The 18853-nt window shown below is 32.8% G+C and overlaps 1 protein-coding gene across 2 annotated transcripts in view; it reads left to right on the top strand.

Annotated features, from left to right (window-relative positions):
* Positions 1 to 2892: 2892 nt before the first annotated feature.
* The window catches only part of LOC105332968 (uncharacterized), a 172347-nt gene continuing 156386 nt past the window's right edge, over positions 2893 to 18853 (top strand). The window contains exons 1-3 of one of the 2 annotated variants that reach the window (XM_034451441.2): positions 2893 to 3391; positions 8991 to 9120; positions 9614 to 10914. In XM_034451441.2, the coding sequence (XP_034307332.1) occupies positions 3267 to 3391; positions 8991 to 9120; positions 9614 to 10294 (936 nt within the window). In that variant the 5' untranslated portion in view covers positions 2893 to 3266 and the 3' untranslated portion in view covers positions 10295 to 10914. Of the gene's footprint in view, positions 3392 to 8990; positions 9121 to 9613; positions 10915 to 18853 lie in introns of those variants that run through there. The other variant, XM_066082284.1, reaches the window with a different exon arrangement.

Raw genomic sequence — 18853 nt, 5'->3', positions numbered from 1 at the left:
GTAAAGTGACCTTGAATGATATCTGTAGATCAAGTGTCAAGGTCGCATTAAATTACGCAAAATTCCTTTTCAGAGCATATATATACTTTCCACTTGGCCCTATTTGGCTCTTACTTCACATTAACAGATTTTTTGGGTTAATGGTGTGCAGTGACTTTATAATTTGAACCGAGTCAATGTAAAGGTTATAGCGGATCTCTTTATAATCAGTTTTAGACCGTAGATTATTTCCCATTTGCTTAATCTTGCTCAAGTTGAACAAAATGCCTGTATGTAAGGGGTAATTAGATTGAATTAAAAGTTTTATGTCAGCACCTTTCCACGAGATGAAAAATTGATATGCAATTTCACTATACCATCGTTTTAACATTAGTTTTGAATCAATGATCGTAATAGCGTAATAGCTTTCAAGTTTCTTCAAAATTTTGGTCAGGAAGGGGCCAAATATCGTCTTTGATGGGAGAACCTTATAAATTTTTGTAATAAAGAAGACGAAGGCTTGAACTGTGAAATTGTTATGATATTTATCTAAGATACAGTCATGTAATTATTTACTTTTTTCTAAATTTTTTTGTTGCATTGAATTCTTCCTAATTTTTTGGCAAGTATAAAAAAACATGGAGAACATACATTTTCTAGAGTGATAAAATCCTTTGATTCTTCTTTGAAATGCCCCTTATCATGTTACAAAACGCGGTTAAGATTAGTAAAAAAAATCCCTCGGAGAGTTTGCATTGCAAATATGAAAATTCACGGAATAATGTCAAACTATTTTCATTGAACTTCTCTAAATGGACAAAATATATGAAAATGTTATCATTGCAATTGGTTTCGATACTCCTGGTTTTTGACTCATTTTTCTAGCGTTGTTCGTCAACGGTCAGAAATGCTTCAATTTAATTGAAACTTTCCCAATATGACCTCCATAACTTATTGTGATCTCATATGAAATATCGTTTATTTTTATGCGCTTAAACTGTACATTTCCTTAATATGGAAAAATGAGTACAAAATATAAAACAATTTAAAACTGGCATGCTCCGTGAAGCATGTCTCATCAAAATAATTAATCTGTATATTTTTTAAGGTGCATTTAAAATAAAAAACTATTTTCTTAGAAAATACGTCAAGATTAAATATGAAAAGTTTCGCTGGTATCATGCGAATTGTCCGCTCACAATCAAGCTTATCTGCGAACTATTCTAACAACCCTTGTAATTTTAAAATATATCTTGTAGCTCTTTTGTAAGATAACGTTAAACAAAATTATCACTGTTTTTATTTGTACTTGATAATAAAGCTAGTAAGCACAATATATTTGAGCCGAACGCAGTTTTGCTCAGGTGAGCTGCGTGGCCTCTGGGCCTCTCGTAGTGTAATCCATGTATCTCTTTTTCCAATATTTATTTGAGACATTATTATAATACAATTATGTATAACAGTAGCAGGAACACGTATTATCAGGTTTGTAGACAAGCACGCGAACCTTTATTACGTGCTGCACATGTGTAGGTATCGTCGCAGAAATAACGAAATACCTATGGAACGCCAAATTAACATATATTCAAATATTTGTACCTATCTTCAAATAATTGTACCTATCTTCAAATCATTTGAAGATAGGTACAATTGAATTAAAGATAGGTACAATGGAATTGAAGATAGGTGTAAATAATTATACCTATCTCTAAATAAATATACCTAGGTACAAATGAATTATACCTAGGTACAAATGAATTATACCTAGGTACAAATGAATTATACCTATCTTCAATTCAATTAAAGATAGGTTCAATTGAATTATACCTATCTCTAATTCATTTGAAGATAGGTAAAATTCATTTAAAGATAGGTACAATTGATTTGAAGATAGGTTCAATTCAGACATATCTACAAAGGATTTGAAGATAGGTACAATTCAATTATACCTAGGTTCAATTCGTTTTGTGTATTGTTGAAAATAATGAACGCTCCCTTGGAGACATTTCAACATGGAGGGAAACGAGGGAAGCACCAACAACGAAGATGAAAGAAGAAATATATATATGTGTGTGCAATATATTTGCAAAAGGCATCATTTACTTATTAGAATATACATGTATATCAATAAGAAAGACAAAAACATGTATACCCGAGTACCCCAATAGTGACGGAGTTAGGGTAGTGACGTAGTTAGGGTCACTGTATATACCTAAATAAAAAACTGGCTTTATTTTTTTCCATAATTTTATCAAAGAATGTATAATTCAGTTGATAATCACTCTATTTATTAAAGCGGTAACAATTATTATGAGGTTTTGTTTGTTTTAAGGCTCAATCTTTCGAAAAGTTGACAAAATCATATATATTGCCTATTTTATCATCCCGATCCCGATTTTATTTCTAAGTCACCTTTCTTCAATCTTTTATTTTTTATTTTTATTATCTATAAATATATAAAGGTGTTAAGCAGTTATGTCACCTCTGATTTTTCTTTTATAGATCTTTAGGACATCCATTTTTTATTATTATCTCGTGTATCGAATGACTTTATTTATAAGTTGTGACGTAACGGAAATGACGTACTATACAGGGAGTATTCATTATTGCCAATTTTTAGTAATTGAAGATAGGTTCAATTCAATTGTACCTATCTTTAATTCAATTGTACCTATCTTCAATTCATTGCATTTGTACCTATCTTCAAATCAATTGTACCTATCTTCAAATGAATTAAAGATAGGTATAATTGAATTGTACCTATCTCTAATTCAATTTGAAGATAGGTACAATTGAATTGAAGATAGGTACAACTGAATTGAAGATAGGTACAATTGAATTGAAGATAGGTACAATTATTTGAAGATAGGTACAAATATTTGAATATATGTTAATTTGGCGTTCCATAAATACCGCGCTTAGATGATATGTCTTCGCGATACACAGAATCTGCGGGAGAAGAGCGATGCAAGGTTTTTATTTTGATGTGGCGGTGAATTTAGCCTAACTGGCAGAAGGATATTAAGGCGGCTTCCTTGTGGAATGTTCTCATTGAAAAATGTAAACACTGACGATATATATACGTACATGTAAAGAATCACAAACCCACTCAGTACTTTTCTTTATAGTTGTCGGAACTATATACACCGGAGTCATTACAATAGTTCCGCGATGTTTTGCCTAAAGATCGTTTCTTGATTCGCCACTGTGGGTGATACATCGTTAAAACGTCTTTGTGGTTCTTCATGCTTTTAATCTGAGACCGAGTTATCACGGAAGTAGGAGACATGGAAGGGACACGGATATACAAGAACTTCCACCAATGGCTGATACCCTCCAGGGCGGTGGTGGTGATTCTGGCCCTGGCCTCGGTTTTTGTGATCGTCGGTATCGTTCTGCTTGTGATAGGGAGGTATATTCATCTGCTTTCTTATTTTGTTTGTTCCTGGTTCTTATCAGACATTTTTTTCTAAGAAAGCAAACTTATAATTTTAAGCTCTTTTTATTTGATCATTTATTTAATCATTTAAACGTAGATTAATAAAGTTTTTTCGACAATTATAGTGCATAATATGTTTATGCAAACTTAGTCTCTTTTAATGAATAAGTTATTAATGCAAATATGCATGGAGAGAGAGAGAGAGAGAGAGAGAGAGAGAGAGAGAGAGAGAGAGAGAGAGAGAGAGAGAGAGAGAGAGAGATAGAGATTGTTATACACTTTTGACGAAGGCAAAATTATGGTATTCAAATAAATACGAAAAACTCAATTTCCTTTTCTATTATATACAACATACTGAGAACGTATTTAACGAGGCCGAGTACAGAACGAGTACGCACGCTTTCGCGCAGCGTTTCATTTGTATTGTGACGTCATCTTTTTGCTTGGTTGACGCCATGGCGTGATAGTTTCAACTGCAGATATTGTTGAAAATATCTCGTTTGATGCATAAAAATAATGTTATATTGTGGAATGAACATAAATGTCTCGAAGTATAAGCTATATTTGGGCTCGGGTCGAAAACGTGAAGAGGGTTCAGCAAGCCTAGCCTTCTGTCACGTTTTCTTAACCCGCGTAAATATAGCTTAATTCATATATTTCAAGACAGTAACCATGTATTTTATATCAGTGACCCTTAATATGTGATGTTATATATTTTCTTATTACTTAAATATGTCTGAATGTTTTAATAATACTATTTAGATCACCTTTTCCGCTTTTGTCAAATAAAAAATAGCCATTATCTGACGAATCTAAGAAATTGGGCATACAAAAATCAACTTTGATAAGACCCCTGGAACAAACCAGGAGGTAAAAGGTTTTTTTTATTTGACCATTAGATGCCTTTTAGCAATAACTTTAATATGAAGAACAGAAAAAGAAATCCCTAGGGCAGAAGTTTTGAAAAAATGTAAAAAATATGCAAAATTGATACATTTCAAGCAAAATCCCATAGGGTCCTATGTTAAAGATTAACACACTTTGAGACGACCCTCTAAACAAACGGTGTGGTAAATGTCTTATATTTTAATCTTAAAATAATAATTATATCAGTAGAAATTCATGTAAAAAGTTTCATCCAAAAATCTAGGGCAGAACAAATTAGACCCGGCCTCGTTAAGTTATAACATGTGCGGATCCAAAAAAAAATTCCAGGATGGCTGGGCGGGGGCGAGGGGATAATTTTGTTTATTGTGGAAGGGGGGGGGGGTGAGCTATTTCTCGTAACTTAACTACCTGTTTTTGCGAACTTTTTTTTAATACTTTGATCCCCGCATGTATAAAAATGTATACATAAACTGGTGCCACAGAGCAATGTTTTGGCGCGGCTACCAGCCAATAAAGACTGCCGGTGCTATAGATGATTTTTGTAGATGATATCACGAACACTTGACATCAAAACATTTCTTTTTAATATGTAGAGATAAATCCCTGTTCTATATATAATAACAACGAAGGGCTTGTTAGTTCGACTTTTTGATTTTTTTTTTTAGACTTTTTCATCGATCCCGACTTCTTCTTTTATACGTTATTCTTACAAAATAAATAGCTAATTATATCTCCATTCAACACTTGCTGCTGTTATGTGTAAACATATTCATCTTCTGATTGTCATCGCTCAACTGTTCCGCTTTTCCTCAGAAAATATGCCTCGGAATTCAGTCTACTGCTTCTCATCATATCGCTAGGGAGGCTGCATAATGTTGCATAATTTTTGGTTTCGGTTTCATTTTATGGTTCCACCTCTAACTTTATGTACATATATATAAACCTGTAATTGTTATTTCAGGCCCTAATGCAAGCCCCTCCCCTTTTTATGTAAACATAAATTGTTTCGACAAAGCTTGAGGTAGCATAGACTCATATCAGTGTGCAACTTGCATAATACATAGTTTTTATAGAGTTTGTAACCATCTGGACGGAAGAGAGGGTTCGTTTCTACTTAATTTTAAAAAAATCAAACATCCATCCACGATTCATTCACGATTGCACCTGTCGGTAATTTTTTCCCAATATTTTGCACATTTTTTGAGCCGATAAATGTCTAGAGCATTTTGTGAATAAAAATATATTTACAAAACACAACTTTACAAGAGGGTCAGATTCAGAATCATTTGTATGCTATTTTAACGTATATGAAATACCAGTAAGCAAAGAGATCAGGTTTAATCTTACAGCCATCATCCTTTTCATATTGGATCAACCATTCCAGCAAGATATCCTAGGCTAAGACAAAAATAAACGATTTCGAATCAAATTGGATGTTTGCTTTCTGGTACTCAGTGCAGAAGGTTAACCCATGTGCTGTATATCTTTTTAATAAGCACATTTAAGCAGTAAGGTACTTTAATTTATAAGTTATTACTGATTAAGATAATCATATTGTACATTCCTTATCTACTAAATGTAAGTAATTTTAAAAAAAATGTTGACATATTTTGAAAACATCGCTCCTCTCTATATGCATTCCTGGCCGATAAATACTTATGTACATTTTCTATATAACATTAAAACTATCTTTTATCTAAAATTTCGACATGTATACACTAGCTTGGTAAAAGTTTTAATATAATAAGACATATATACGCAAACAGTGGTGGGGTTCGCTCGAGTCTACATTTTATTAGTTTGTTGTCTTAGAACAACTTCAGACCCCCCTCCCTATGTGAATGAAAATTAAGACCAAAATCACATAAATTTTTCTATTTAAAACAGAGATTTACAAATATCAAGTAACTAGTATGTCTCAACTTCCCCGGAGATAGTTAAACATATAGAACGACATCAATCAAATAAGTCATGGGTTGCCGGTAGGGAATTCGAACAAACATTGCCTATACTGTACACTACTCTCAGAATGCTTGTTCTGTGTCTGGTTCATATCTGTGAGCCTGCCAATAAACATGTGTTATTTGTTATAGTGTTACTATGGATATCGCATCGTAACTCGGCACAAATGTAAAGATTAGCTAGCAATGTGAACTACACTGACAAATTTATGAGGTGGGGGGTTCTGTTTGAGTCGCGTCTAATTTATTTCTAAAATTCAGTAACGTTATGGGAAAATGTCGTGTCATTCCAATTAGTATGTGAGAAAAAATAATAAGCGTTGAAGCAGAGATTTTATCAGGGTTTTTTTTTGGTTGGTAATGGTGCATGTATAAGCATGCATGGCGATGTTGTTTTTCAGATTCTTTAGAGGCAAAATTATACACGTGTCCAAAATTAATTTTTAAAACATTGAATAGGTGAAGAACCCCTACTCTGTTCATTCGTCATAGTGATTGATTTTTTCGCCCATCATTACTGTTTTGACGCCTTCTGAATCGTACAAAAAACGGGAAAACAAATTTTGAGATTATTAGTTAGATGATAATTTTTACGTTTTACGTACGTATCTTATGCAAGACACTAGTTTTACTCATGAAAGTAAGTGTCTTTAACGTGCTTTACTCCCTTTAACCTTTAAGGTGGTATGGGACACTTCCGATCGAAATAATTAAACAATAAAATCAAGCATACTTTTACAAACTTTTTCTTACAGTGTAGTTAGCGCTCAATGGGTGAGAGCGTTAACTTCACATCGGCAAGTCATGAGTTCGATAAAGCTTTTTTACCTTTCCCAAAAAATTTAAAGCATATATTTTGGTCAAAATATTGTCAACTTTAAAAGTTTTAAAACGGTGAAAGCATTTTGATTACAATGTTCTTTTATCCACATAAATACCGACAGGTGTCCCATACCACCTTAAGTGCGTTCAAAACATTCACTGCTTTAATTTGAGATTTTTGTCTACGTGCATTAACTATTGCAAATCTCTATGTAATCTTTGAAGAACATTTTTATAACAGATTGATCCATGCAAGCATTTTGCGTTATATCGCAAAGTTGTTGTCGTGCCAAAGTGAAGAAACTAGGGGCGAAAAACAGTTGTCGACATTCAAGCAAGAAACTCATCGAAGCAAACTCACAAACAGAACGCAATCTTATTTCTGCAAAGCCATCTTATATGTTACTATTTAAGATATATTACTAAATAAATTAAGTATTTTGGAACACTAAAAATTATTTTCCCTAATCCCACTACAAAAAAAAACAACACTCGACCTTTTATGTGATCTAGGTCACCCATTCCTATACATTGTCGTCAATATTCACCGGACACGACATTTAATACTTACTTTTCTGAAATTACTGAACCAATATTTACTAAATTTGGTATAACGTTTAGATGGTTGTAAAATAGGCATTATTCTGAATCCCTGAATCCTCATTTACCATTCCCGGTCTTTTATAATTTTCTCTACACCTGGTCATACACAACACAATTTAGGTACAAACATGTTTATGGTGAGCAATTGCATGTAGGTAGCCTCTGCTGCAACAGTTGTGTTTTTTTGTACCCCAAGGTCAGGTTTTTGTTGCAAACGATAGGCTCTAATAGTCATATTCAAAATCTTTCTCTATATTCAATATCATTTATAAGATTTGTAATTGACTGTTAATAGAAATATGCTCGGTTGTTAAAATCCATAGAAGTCGGGACGCAACCGCGCCGTCTATGTTCTTTAGCGATCAAACATATCTCCGTATTAATTCAGTAACAGACTCAGTGTTTTTTTTTGTTGAGGACCCAAACCTTTCTTATATCAATAGATTAAAAAATCCATGTGTGATGAACAGGCACGGTAGCATCAGGGGGGGGGGGTCTACTTTTTCTCACAGCAAATAATTTACATAGTAAAAATTGAATTACTATGGAGTTGCTCCCCCCCCCCCCTTTTTTGGTCAGTATGTAAAAAAATGGAAATGAGAGAAATCGAAGTTATAGATATACCCCCCCCCCCTCAGATTAGGAAGATTTTTGGAAATTGCTTTTTTTTGCTTGTCAAGATATTTTGATGAGCCTGCCCCCCCGCCCCCCTCCCCACACACACACACTGCTACGTCCTCATGAAAAAAGATGTATAACAGTCGCCATGTTACCGTATATTATATACGTATTTATTATATTGTACTGACTCGTATACTGTATATTTTGTTTTGCCACTTTCTGACTTTAGAAATATAGACGACAATCACTCGACGGGTTTTATCCAATGACGTTGCGCCACTTTAGCTCGAGACAAAACAAAAACTACTTGTAAGCAACGACATGTAAAAAAACACGCTGAATCATAAAATCTTGAACTCCTCTGCAAAAATTGTGAAATTCATGACATCTGAGTCAGGTGAATTGGGCGTAGCTCTATTTGTCATATTGTGAAGACATATTCGTTAGATATTCCCATGTGCTTTTAGGCGACAGTTTCTAAACTTTATGTTAAAAAGTACGTGTGACCATGGCATAGTTTGCGAATTAAAGAGAAGAGTGAGTCAGAATGAGAGAGAGAGAGAGAGAAAGAGAGAGAGAGAGAGAGAGAGAGAGAGAAAGGGAGAGAGAGAAAGAGAGAGAGAGAGAGAGAGGGAAAGAAAGAGAGAGAGAATAGTGATCTCTATATTTATTTTCAGTACTGTGTCGACCGTTATTGGAGCTTTACTATTCACCCTTGGTCTGCTTCTGGTTTTGTCCTGTTTTCTGTTATGCTTACACGCCTGTTTTGTGATGTACGTCAAAGACCAATCAACGCAAACCCAAGATGTAAGTTACAGTTGCGCAGGATCTAAGGAACTTTTTTTTTTTTTTTTTTTTTTATTATTGGAATCTTCATTTATCTCAGTATGAATTAATAGGACTGAGATATACGAATCTCGAGGATCTGAATTTTAAAAACAGATTGCACTTTGTAAAACAAAGTGGCACCGATCTATGGTTCCAGTGTTAAATTCTATTAATAGCTGCTGTTGTCCAATATTTAGACTATTATATTTACATAATTATATTTAGTTTGACAACGTATTTTCGACTCAAAAAGATCATATTGATTGTCTAATCACTTGGATGGAAAATGACCGATTATCTTTCCTCTTTAATTTTACACATGCAAGTATCATCTTTAAATTTCAATCATATACAAATACATCAGCATTGACAAGCGTGATGGAGATGTACACAAGTTACCATAGCGATTATATGTTGTTGTTTTCTGTAACTAAATTTCTTACCTATGTCGATATGTCATCTGTATTTTTAGAGCGACATCAACACATCTTCAAACAGCAAAAGAGATTCTGATCAAATTCCGACATACGCTTTTATTGACAAGAAACCGCCACCTTCACCTTCCAGCATCCATAACGGTCGAGTTGCACCAAAGAAATTCGTGACCATTGGTGGTTATGCATCCCAAAACAACGCAGCAGATTTGGGTTCTCATAATAGGACAACTCTAGAGTATGGAACTGCGGCTCATGAAAATAACAGATTCAATTCTAAATATCCAACATCTAATGCGAGACAGCAACAGCAACAGTTTCAACAAGGGCCTCAGCGAGTTGCGCAGCAATCGTATGCTTTTCCAATGAACTCATCGCATCCAACACCATATAGCACTCTGAAGCAACAAAATCAGAGACAGCAACCTCAGCAGCAGCAGCAACATAATGATATCCAGCAAAGCAACTTTAGATTTAATCCGTACGCTGAAGACATGGATTACGATAATCCCGTGGAAACTATGCCATTGATGGCAGAAAAACAGCAGTCTGTTCATTTCAAAACTTCAAACGACGACACGTTTGAACCAAAGCCTCTTGTTTATCCGTCTGCCAGACGACCTATAACCTTTGATCAAATGTCGTCTTCAAAGATGAGCATTTATGACAATGTGCAGTTCGGTTTAGATTCTTTTAAACAGGACAGAGAAATTGATTGACTTGTCCACAGTTGCTTTGTTGAAGCACTTCAGTGACTATATGCATTGAACAGTTTAATTATTACCAAATACCCTACTGTTAATTTGTATCTTTTTGGTTAGTTATGTAACAAAGCATAAGTTTAGCCCGGTCATAGGAAAATTCAATGGTATAAATTGATTTTAAAATAAATTAAATGAAAGTAAAGATAAAAAAAAATAGAGATTTTATATATTTTGAAAATTTGAATAACTCACAATTTTTTTTAAATATACATTTATTATTTTTGAAATATAATTTTATTCTGATTTTTGTATATCAATATATTATTGCATTTTGTAAATATAATCATTGCATGAACGGAAACAGGAATTGAACGAGAATATCCGTCTGAGTGTGAATGATAAAGCGTTTTTATGAATATAACTTTAATTATAAATGTTATAAAATATTATTTTTTGTATGTTCTTTACATTACGCATGCAATTACATAACATTTGTGAATAATTCAGAGAGATATTAAATAAGAAATTAAAAAAAAAAATCTATTACAGAAACCAAAATAAAATAAAATAAAAATTTGCAAAATTACGCATTAAGATATTTTACATTGGTCCTCTTAAAGCTCAATTTTAAAAGATGAAGTGTTCGACTTTGTTTAATTGTTATTTAAAGAAGATATGATACATGCATATAATATATACACATATTTCATTTAAATGAATATATATAAACTCTTCATGTACCAAATGTTAAAGATTTGGTATTTAATATACTTTCTGTTAGCAATATGCTTAAAAGAATATAATGAAGTAATTATAAGTTAAGAAGATCCAAATGAAGTAAACCTATAAGGAAATGTAAATACGAAGTAAACCTATATATGTTCATTCTAGTGGGACATTTAATACCAAAAAGATAAACTGTCCCTTCGTACATGTAATTATATTCTAAAAGTGCATGTCCATGCGTAATAGTAAGCCTTCGCCAAGACAATATCTTGTACAACCTAAGTTTGCCTGATACATACACAGTTTCTCTAATAGTAATTTGCTTATTTATACAGAAACAATCAAGATTTTTTTCAAAATATGGAAGCGGATGTTACAGGTTTGTCCGGTGTCGTCAGCATAGTTACTTTCACATGTGTATGAAGCATTAAACGAATTATAGGATTGCATATACTGTCCAATGGGTAAATAATGTTTTAGGAAGTTAAAATCGGACATAATACTTTTCTTTTGAAATTAGATTTTCTTGCTTTAGTATATGTAAACTTTTTTGTGGGATAAACATTGAAACAAATTGCTTAATTTGTTTAACACTTAGAGCAACTGTATACATGTAGAGCAAACAGAAACTCAATTTGTTATTTCTTCAATAGAACTTCAAACATACCCTTTTTACCAAAGATCGAAGAATGCTTTGTCACAATCTGTCTTGTTGAGTTAGTAAATTGGCAGGAAGGAAGGATCCATTGTCTTAAGTCACTGTCTGTAGTTCGCACAACACTCTTCTCCAGATTGGAGAGGATCGCTCATCTTGGTCGTGGTTTGATAATTGGAAGGAACTCAGAATAAACATATGGCGTTCAGTAAAAAGAATGTTGACTGAATGATAGTCACTTTTCAGTCACGTGACAGTAGCATTTCAGTCACATTTCAGTAACATTTTGGTCACTTTTAAGTAACGTTTCAGTCACTTTTCAGTTGACTGAATGGCCCAGTTTTATCAGGTGTATGCACTTATGCTTTTAAATATAATTCGTTCCACATACGAACAAGGACTTGTTTTCTTCAACTTATGTTGGACCACGATAAAACTCCTCTTTATTAACATGTTTTTTCTTACCAAATTTAAAATTTATGAATTATTCGGAATTTTTCTCATCATGTATTTCGTTGTCGTATAAAACCTTTTCCTGGGGAAAAATATTTTTGCTTTGTAATCTAAAGTAATTTGATAATTTCATTTGATAAAGTTACCTTATTTAATTTTCATGATATTTGTGTCAGTCCGTAACTATTCTATGTAATCAATGCTTCTTATCACAAATAAAATATTTACATACTGTATACAGGGGAATATTCGCCCTCGTTTTATTTTTGCACCTTTTGTCTTCGTTGTCAGGGGGCTAATCCAGGACTAGGCGAATTCCAATGTCTCAAATTATACCTCTTTACGCAGAACTGTGTCTGGGCGAATTGAATATGGGGCGAAAATGATTGCATGTGTAGAAGGGAGAGAATAACACAGGGCGAAATAACCCTGTATAAAGTATTGCCTCGTTTGCTAAGGTCTCATTAAAAAGTTTATTTCATATTAGATAATATCTCCGGAATCAATAATTTGAATCTACCAATTCAGAACACAAGATGCACAAGGTCTTTTCCTCTGTATTACATAACAAACGTCCGTTTTCTTTAAATAAAGAGGTTCAATGTTGTGAAAACAATCATTTCAGAAATGTTTACACGTCAAACACAAGGTATTTTTTAAAATGTTTTTTTAAAACAAATGACAAAGATTAAGAACATTCATTGTTTAAAATTTGATTTCATATTTTCTAATTATTATTTTTGCAACCCTAGATTTTGTGTATTGCAGATACATGTATCGTGGTAACTTTTTGAAGAACCAATTGCTGTTAACTTAAAGTTATAAAAATGGCTAACATGTATGTCAGTGTTACAACAAACATTACGGATTTTTACGATGATGTTCAGAACAGTGATATTTTCAACAGAAGCGACAATTCGACTATAAAGAAAACTACTGTTCACTTCAATAATGACGAACTACAATCCAAGCCTACCTTTGAAATCATGTTTGGTGACACGACGTTTGAAACAGCTTTCGTGTATGTTTGTCTGGTCATTACATTTCTTGGTATCACTGGAAACATTGCTGCCATGGCAATAATCCTGTACAAACCCAAATTCCATACACCGACATTTGCTGCTATTGGATATCTGGCTCTAGCGGATTTCTTTGCAGGCATTATTCTCAGTTTGGTGCGGTTTACAACTTGTCCATATTTAGAAGTTTTTATGTGTAAAACATTTACCGTTAGCTTGTTTTATTATAGTTCTTTCGGGCACTTATTGCTACTGGTCACTCTAAGATATTTAATAACAGTCCGTCCCTTAATAAGCAGGAGACATTTAACAGTTAAGGTGGTCTCCTTGTGTTCACTTTCAGTGTGGTTTCTAAGCGCTCTCTTGGGCGTTATAACTCATTATGTAATGGCAAACATAGATACCTATTCGTTGACAACTATTATTCGTGTCATAATCAATCTAGTTGTGTTGTGTGTAGTTTGCTCTACAATGATTTCGTTGCATATTCGTAAAATTAAAGCTCTACAAAACTCTTCATGTGTTCGAAGGCAAACACAACAAAGGAAAATGAACCTGGTCATCACTGGAATAACAGTTGTATTTATGCTATTTCAAACATTTCTAATCGCTGAAAAATTATACAAAGCATTTGGAGAACCAATCGACGACGTTTCCCTTTTTCTTTCATCAAGTGTGAATTTTACTGCAAGTGTATATTATTCTTGCAATCCGTACATATTCTTTTTTCTATCAATGTTTCTATCCTGTAAAATAAAGAATCGCAGTTGCACAAATATAAAAAAAAAGTAGTGACACTTGTAAACATGTCTTAAGTACAAAGAATGTTGAACTACTAAATAAAATTATGAAAAAATAATGCCATTGTCGCTGCATGGTATTAGCTTAAGATTACTATGGCTATCTGATCCTCAGCTGGATAAATTTCAGTGTTGAAAACATCGTTAAAATGTCTCTTCTTCATATGGTGCGAAACTTTGTGTATGGTATCCAAAAGTTTAACAAAGTTGAAGAATTTTAGTTCATCTGAGTTATGATGGGAAATATAATATATTTTCTGAAAAGTGTTAAGTGCAGAAATGTGTATAAAAGTTTAAATTGTTCTTTTTTTCTTTGAAATGTCCTTTGTGTTATCTTTTAGTGTTATAATATCTGATTCGATACAGTAATACATGTAAAGTGGTCAATATTCTGAGGTTATGTGATTGTCATCATCTATTAAAATATACATGTAATGATAACGGGCAATACACTTAAAATAAAATAAAATTAAAAGTTGCAGAATTAAGATATTTAACATTGTTCCTCACAAAGGTCAATTTTAAAAGATGAAGTGTTCGACTTTGTTTAATTGTTCTTTAAAGAAGATATGATACATGTATATAATATATACACGTATTTCATTGAAATGAATATATATATAAAATCTACATGTACCAAATTTAAAGGGTTTGGTATTTAATACACTTTCTGTTAGCAATATGCTTAAAAGAATACTAGACTATTGACCCGTGCATGCACGGGTTGACATTGTATATGATATCGGATATTTATGAAATAGATGCATCGACACAGAATAATCGAACTGTGACTCGGGACAGGCCTATACCACAGTTAAAATGCCTCCCATATACCCGTAGTGTAGCAAAAAATTGCAGAAACGCTCCGAAACGATTTTGGAGAAAATTAATGAAGCTGCACTGAAAATAACAGTCAAATTATTCATTATAAACCATTTTGAGGCTGTAGATACCTTCCATCTAAAAATTTAATTCTTATTAATGAAGAAGTCAACACTTTCTCCCGCAACGTTTTTCACTCGCTTCGAGTTGACATTCATATTTTTCACATTAAATGCAATGAGTTAAAGTTATCTCCCGTATTTACTTTGATGAAAAGAGTATATATATGACAAATTTACACATATTTGTAATATCGTTTTTGAGTTTATCCATGCAAATGTGATATTCTGGAAACAAAAACTAAAGAGTCTTCCGTGATTTAGCATGAATGTTATGCACATGCGCAAGATTGTAAATCGAAAAAATCATTATGATTTCCTGATTTTTTAAAGGAAGTTTCGCTGATTATTAATTAGCAAAGCTTAATTAAGAAAAAATAAAAACAAATTGGTAATCTTGAAGTGCCAATAATGTTTAAAATATATAAAATAAATGACAGTACTCTTCCAATTTCTCGGTATTAAAGCCCAAAATTTCGAGTCTATTATTTTAATATAGTAGTAAAGATAATGAAGTAATTATAGGTAAAGAAGATCCAAATGAAGTAAACCTATATGGAAATGTAAATACGAAGTAAACCTATATATGTTCATTCTAGTGGGACATTTAATACCAAAAAGATAAACTGTCCCTTCGTACATGTAATTGTATTCTCAAGCTGTATGTCTATGCGTAATAGTAAGCCTTCGCCAAGACAATATTTTATACAACCTAAGTTTTCCTGATACATACACAGTATCTCTAATAGTAATTTTCTTATACAGAAACAAACAAGATTTTGCTCAAAATATGGAAGCGGATGTTACAGGTTTGTCCGGTGTCGTCAGCATAGTTACTTTCACATGACGTTTATTGTGTATGAAGCATTAAACGAATTATATGATTGTATATGCTGTCCAATGGGTAAATAATGCTTTAGGAAGTAAAAATCGGACATAATACTTTTCTTTTGACATTAGATTTTCTTGCTTTAGTATATGTAAACTTTTTTGTGGGATAAACATTGAAACAAATTGCTTGATATGTTTAACACTTAGAGCAACTATATACATGTAGAGCAAACAGAGACTTAATTTTTTACTTCTTCCGTAGAACTTCAAACATACCCTTTTTCCCAAAGATCGAAGAATGCTTTGTCACAATCTGTCTTGATGAGTTAGTAAATTGGCAGAATGGAAGGATCCATCGTCTTAAGTCACTGTCTGGAGTTCGCACAACACTCTTCTCCAGATTGGAGAGGATAGCTCATCTTGGTCTGGTTTGATAATTGGAAGAAACAACAGAATGAACATATGGCGTTCAGTAAAAAGAATGTTGACTGAATGATAGTCACTTTTCAGTCACATTTCACTCACGTGACAGTAGCATTTCAGTCACATTTCAGTAACATTTTGGTCACTTTTAAGTAACGTTTCAGTCACTTTTCAGTTGACTGAAGGGCACAGTTTTATCCGGTGTATGCACTTATGCTCTTAAATATAATTCGTTCCACATACGAACAAGGACTTGTTTTCTTCAACTTATGTTGGACCACGATAAAACTCCTCTTTATTAATTTGTTTTTTCTTACCAAAATTTATGAATTATTCGGAATTTTTCTGATCATGTATTTCGTTGTCGTATAAAACCTTTTCCTGGGGAAAAATATTTTTGCTTTGTAATCTTAAGTAATTTGATAATTTCATTTGATAAAGTTACCTTATTTAATTTTCATGATATTTGTGTCAGTCCGTAACCATTCTATGTAATCAATGCTTCTTATCACAAATAAAATATTTACATACTGTATACAGGGGAATATTCGCCCTTGTTTTATTTTTGCACCTTTTGCCCTCGTTGTCAGGGGGCTAATCCAGGACTAGGCGAATTCCAATGTCTCAAATTATGCCTCTTTACGCAGAACTGTGTCTGGGCGAATTGAATACGGGGCTAAAATGATTGCATGTGTAGAAGGGAGAGAATAACACAGGGCGAAATAACCCTGTATAAAGTATTGCCTCGTTTGCTAAGGTCTCATTAAAAAGTTTATGTCATATTAGATAATATCTCCGGAATCAATAATTTGAATCTACCAAATCAGAACACAAGATGCACAAGATCTTTTCCTCTGTATTACATAACAAACGTCCGTTTTCTTTAAATAAAGAGGTTTCAATGTTGTGAAAACAATCATTTCAGAAATGTTTCCACGTCAAACACAAGGTATTTTTTAAAATGTTTTTTAAAACAAATGACAAAGATTAAGAACATTCATTGTTTAAAATTTGATTTCATATTTTCTAATTATTATTTTTGCAACCCTAGATTTTGTGTATTGCAGATACATGTATCGTGGTAACTTTTTGAAGAACCAATTGCTGTTAACTTAAAGTTATAAAAATGGCTAACATGTATGTCAGTGTTACAACAAACATTACGGATTTTTACGATGATGTTCAGAACACTGATATTTTCAACAGAAGCGGCAATTCGACTATAAAGAGAACTACTGTTCACTTCAATTATGACGAACTACAATCCAAGCCTACCTTTGAGATCATGTTTGGTGACACGACGTTTGAAACAGCTTTCGTGTATGTTTGTCTGGTCATAACATTTCTTGGTATCACTGGAAACATTGCTGCCATGGCAATAATCCTGTACAAACCCAAATTCCATACACCGACATTTGCTGCTATCGGATATTTAGCTCTAGCGGATTTCTTTGCAGGCATTATTCTCAGTTTGGTGCGGTTTACAACTTGTCCATATTCAGACGTTTTTATGTGTAAAACATTTACCGTTAGCTTGTTTTATTATAGTTCTTTCGGGCACTTATTGCTACTGGTCACTTTAATATATTTAATTACAGTCCGTCCCTTAATAAGCAGGAGACATTTAACAGTTAAGGTGGTCTCCTTGTGTTCACTTTCAGTGTGGTTTCTAAGCGCTCTCTTGGGCGTTATTACTCATTATGTAATGGCAAACATAGATACCTATTCGTTGACACCTATTATTCGTGTCATAATCAATCTGGTTGTTTTGTGTGTAGTTTGCTTTACAATGATTTCGTTGCATATTCGTAAAATTAAAGCTCTACAAAACTCTTCATGTGTTCGAAGGCAAACACAACAAAGGAAAATGAACCTGGTCATCACTGGAATAACAGTTGTATTTATGCTATTTCAAATATTTCTAATCGCTGAAAAATTATACAAATCATTTGGAGAACCAATCGACGACGTTTCCCTTTTTCTTTCATCAAGTGTGAATTTTACTACTTTTTTCTATCAATGTTTCTATCCTGTAAAATAAAGAATCGCAGTTGCACAAATACAAATAAATTAATGACACTTGTAAACATGTCATAATTACAAAGAATGTTGAACTACTAAATAAAATTATGAAATAATAGCGAAATTGTCGCTGAATGGTATTAGCTTAAGATAACTAGTATCTGATCCTCAGCCGGATAAATTTCAGTGTTGTAAACATCATTCAGATGTTGTCTGCTCTTAATTCTTTATACGTGTATATTTGATTGTATATTTCTATTAATATATACTGGAAATTTTTTGTATGATATCCAAACGTTTTACAAAGTTATAGAAATTTAGTACATATGAGTTATGATGGGAAATAATATTATCTAAAAAGTGTCAAGTGCAGAAATGTGTATAAAGTTAAGATTCATTTGTCTTTTTTTGAAATGTCCTTTGTGTTATCTTTTAGTGTTACAATATTTGATTTGATACAGTAATACAAGTCATGTAAGTTGGTCAATATTCTGAGGTTATGTGATTATCATCATTTATTAAAATATGTAATGATAACGGGCATTACACTTTGATTTTAATTTGTGATATTGTCACTTATCACGTTGAATAAACTTGTAATCTATGTTGTTATTGTTTTATCTTTGGTGGTACTAGTCAGATTTTAAATGTATAAAGTGAAATCCTATGCCAATTCCTTTCTGAAATCATATGCTCTTATTTTC

This window comes from Magallana gigas, chromosome 4 (genome assembly GCF_963853765.1).
Source record: "Magallana gigas chromosome 4, xbMagGiga1.1, whole genome shotgun sequence".
Taxonomy (NCBI): Eukaryota; Metazoa; Mollusca; class Bivalvia; order Ostreida; family Ostreidae; genus Magallana; species Magallana gigas.
The sequence above is the reverse complement of the archived record's forward strand: the minus strand, read 5'-3'. Positions and strand labels throughout refer to the sequence as shown.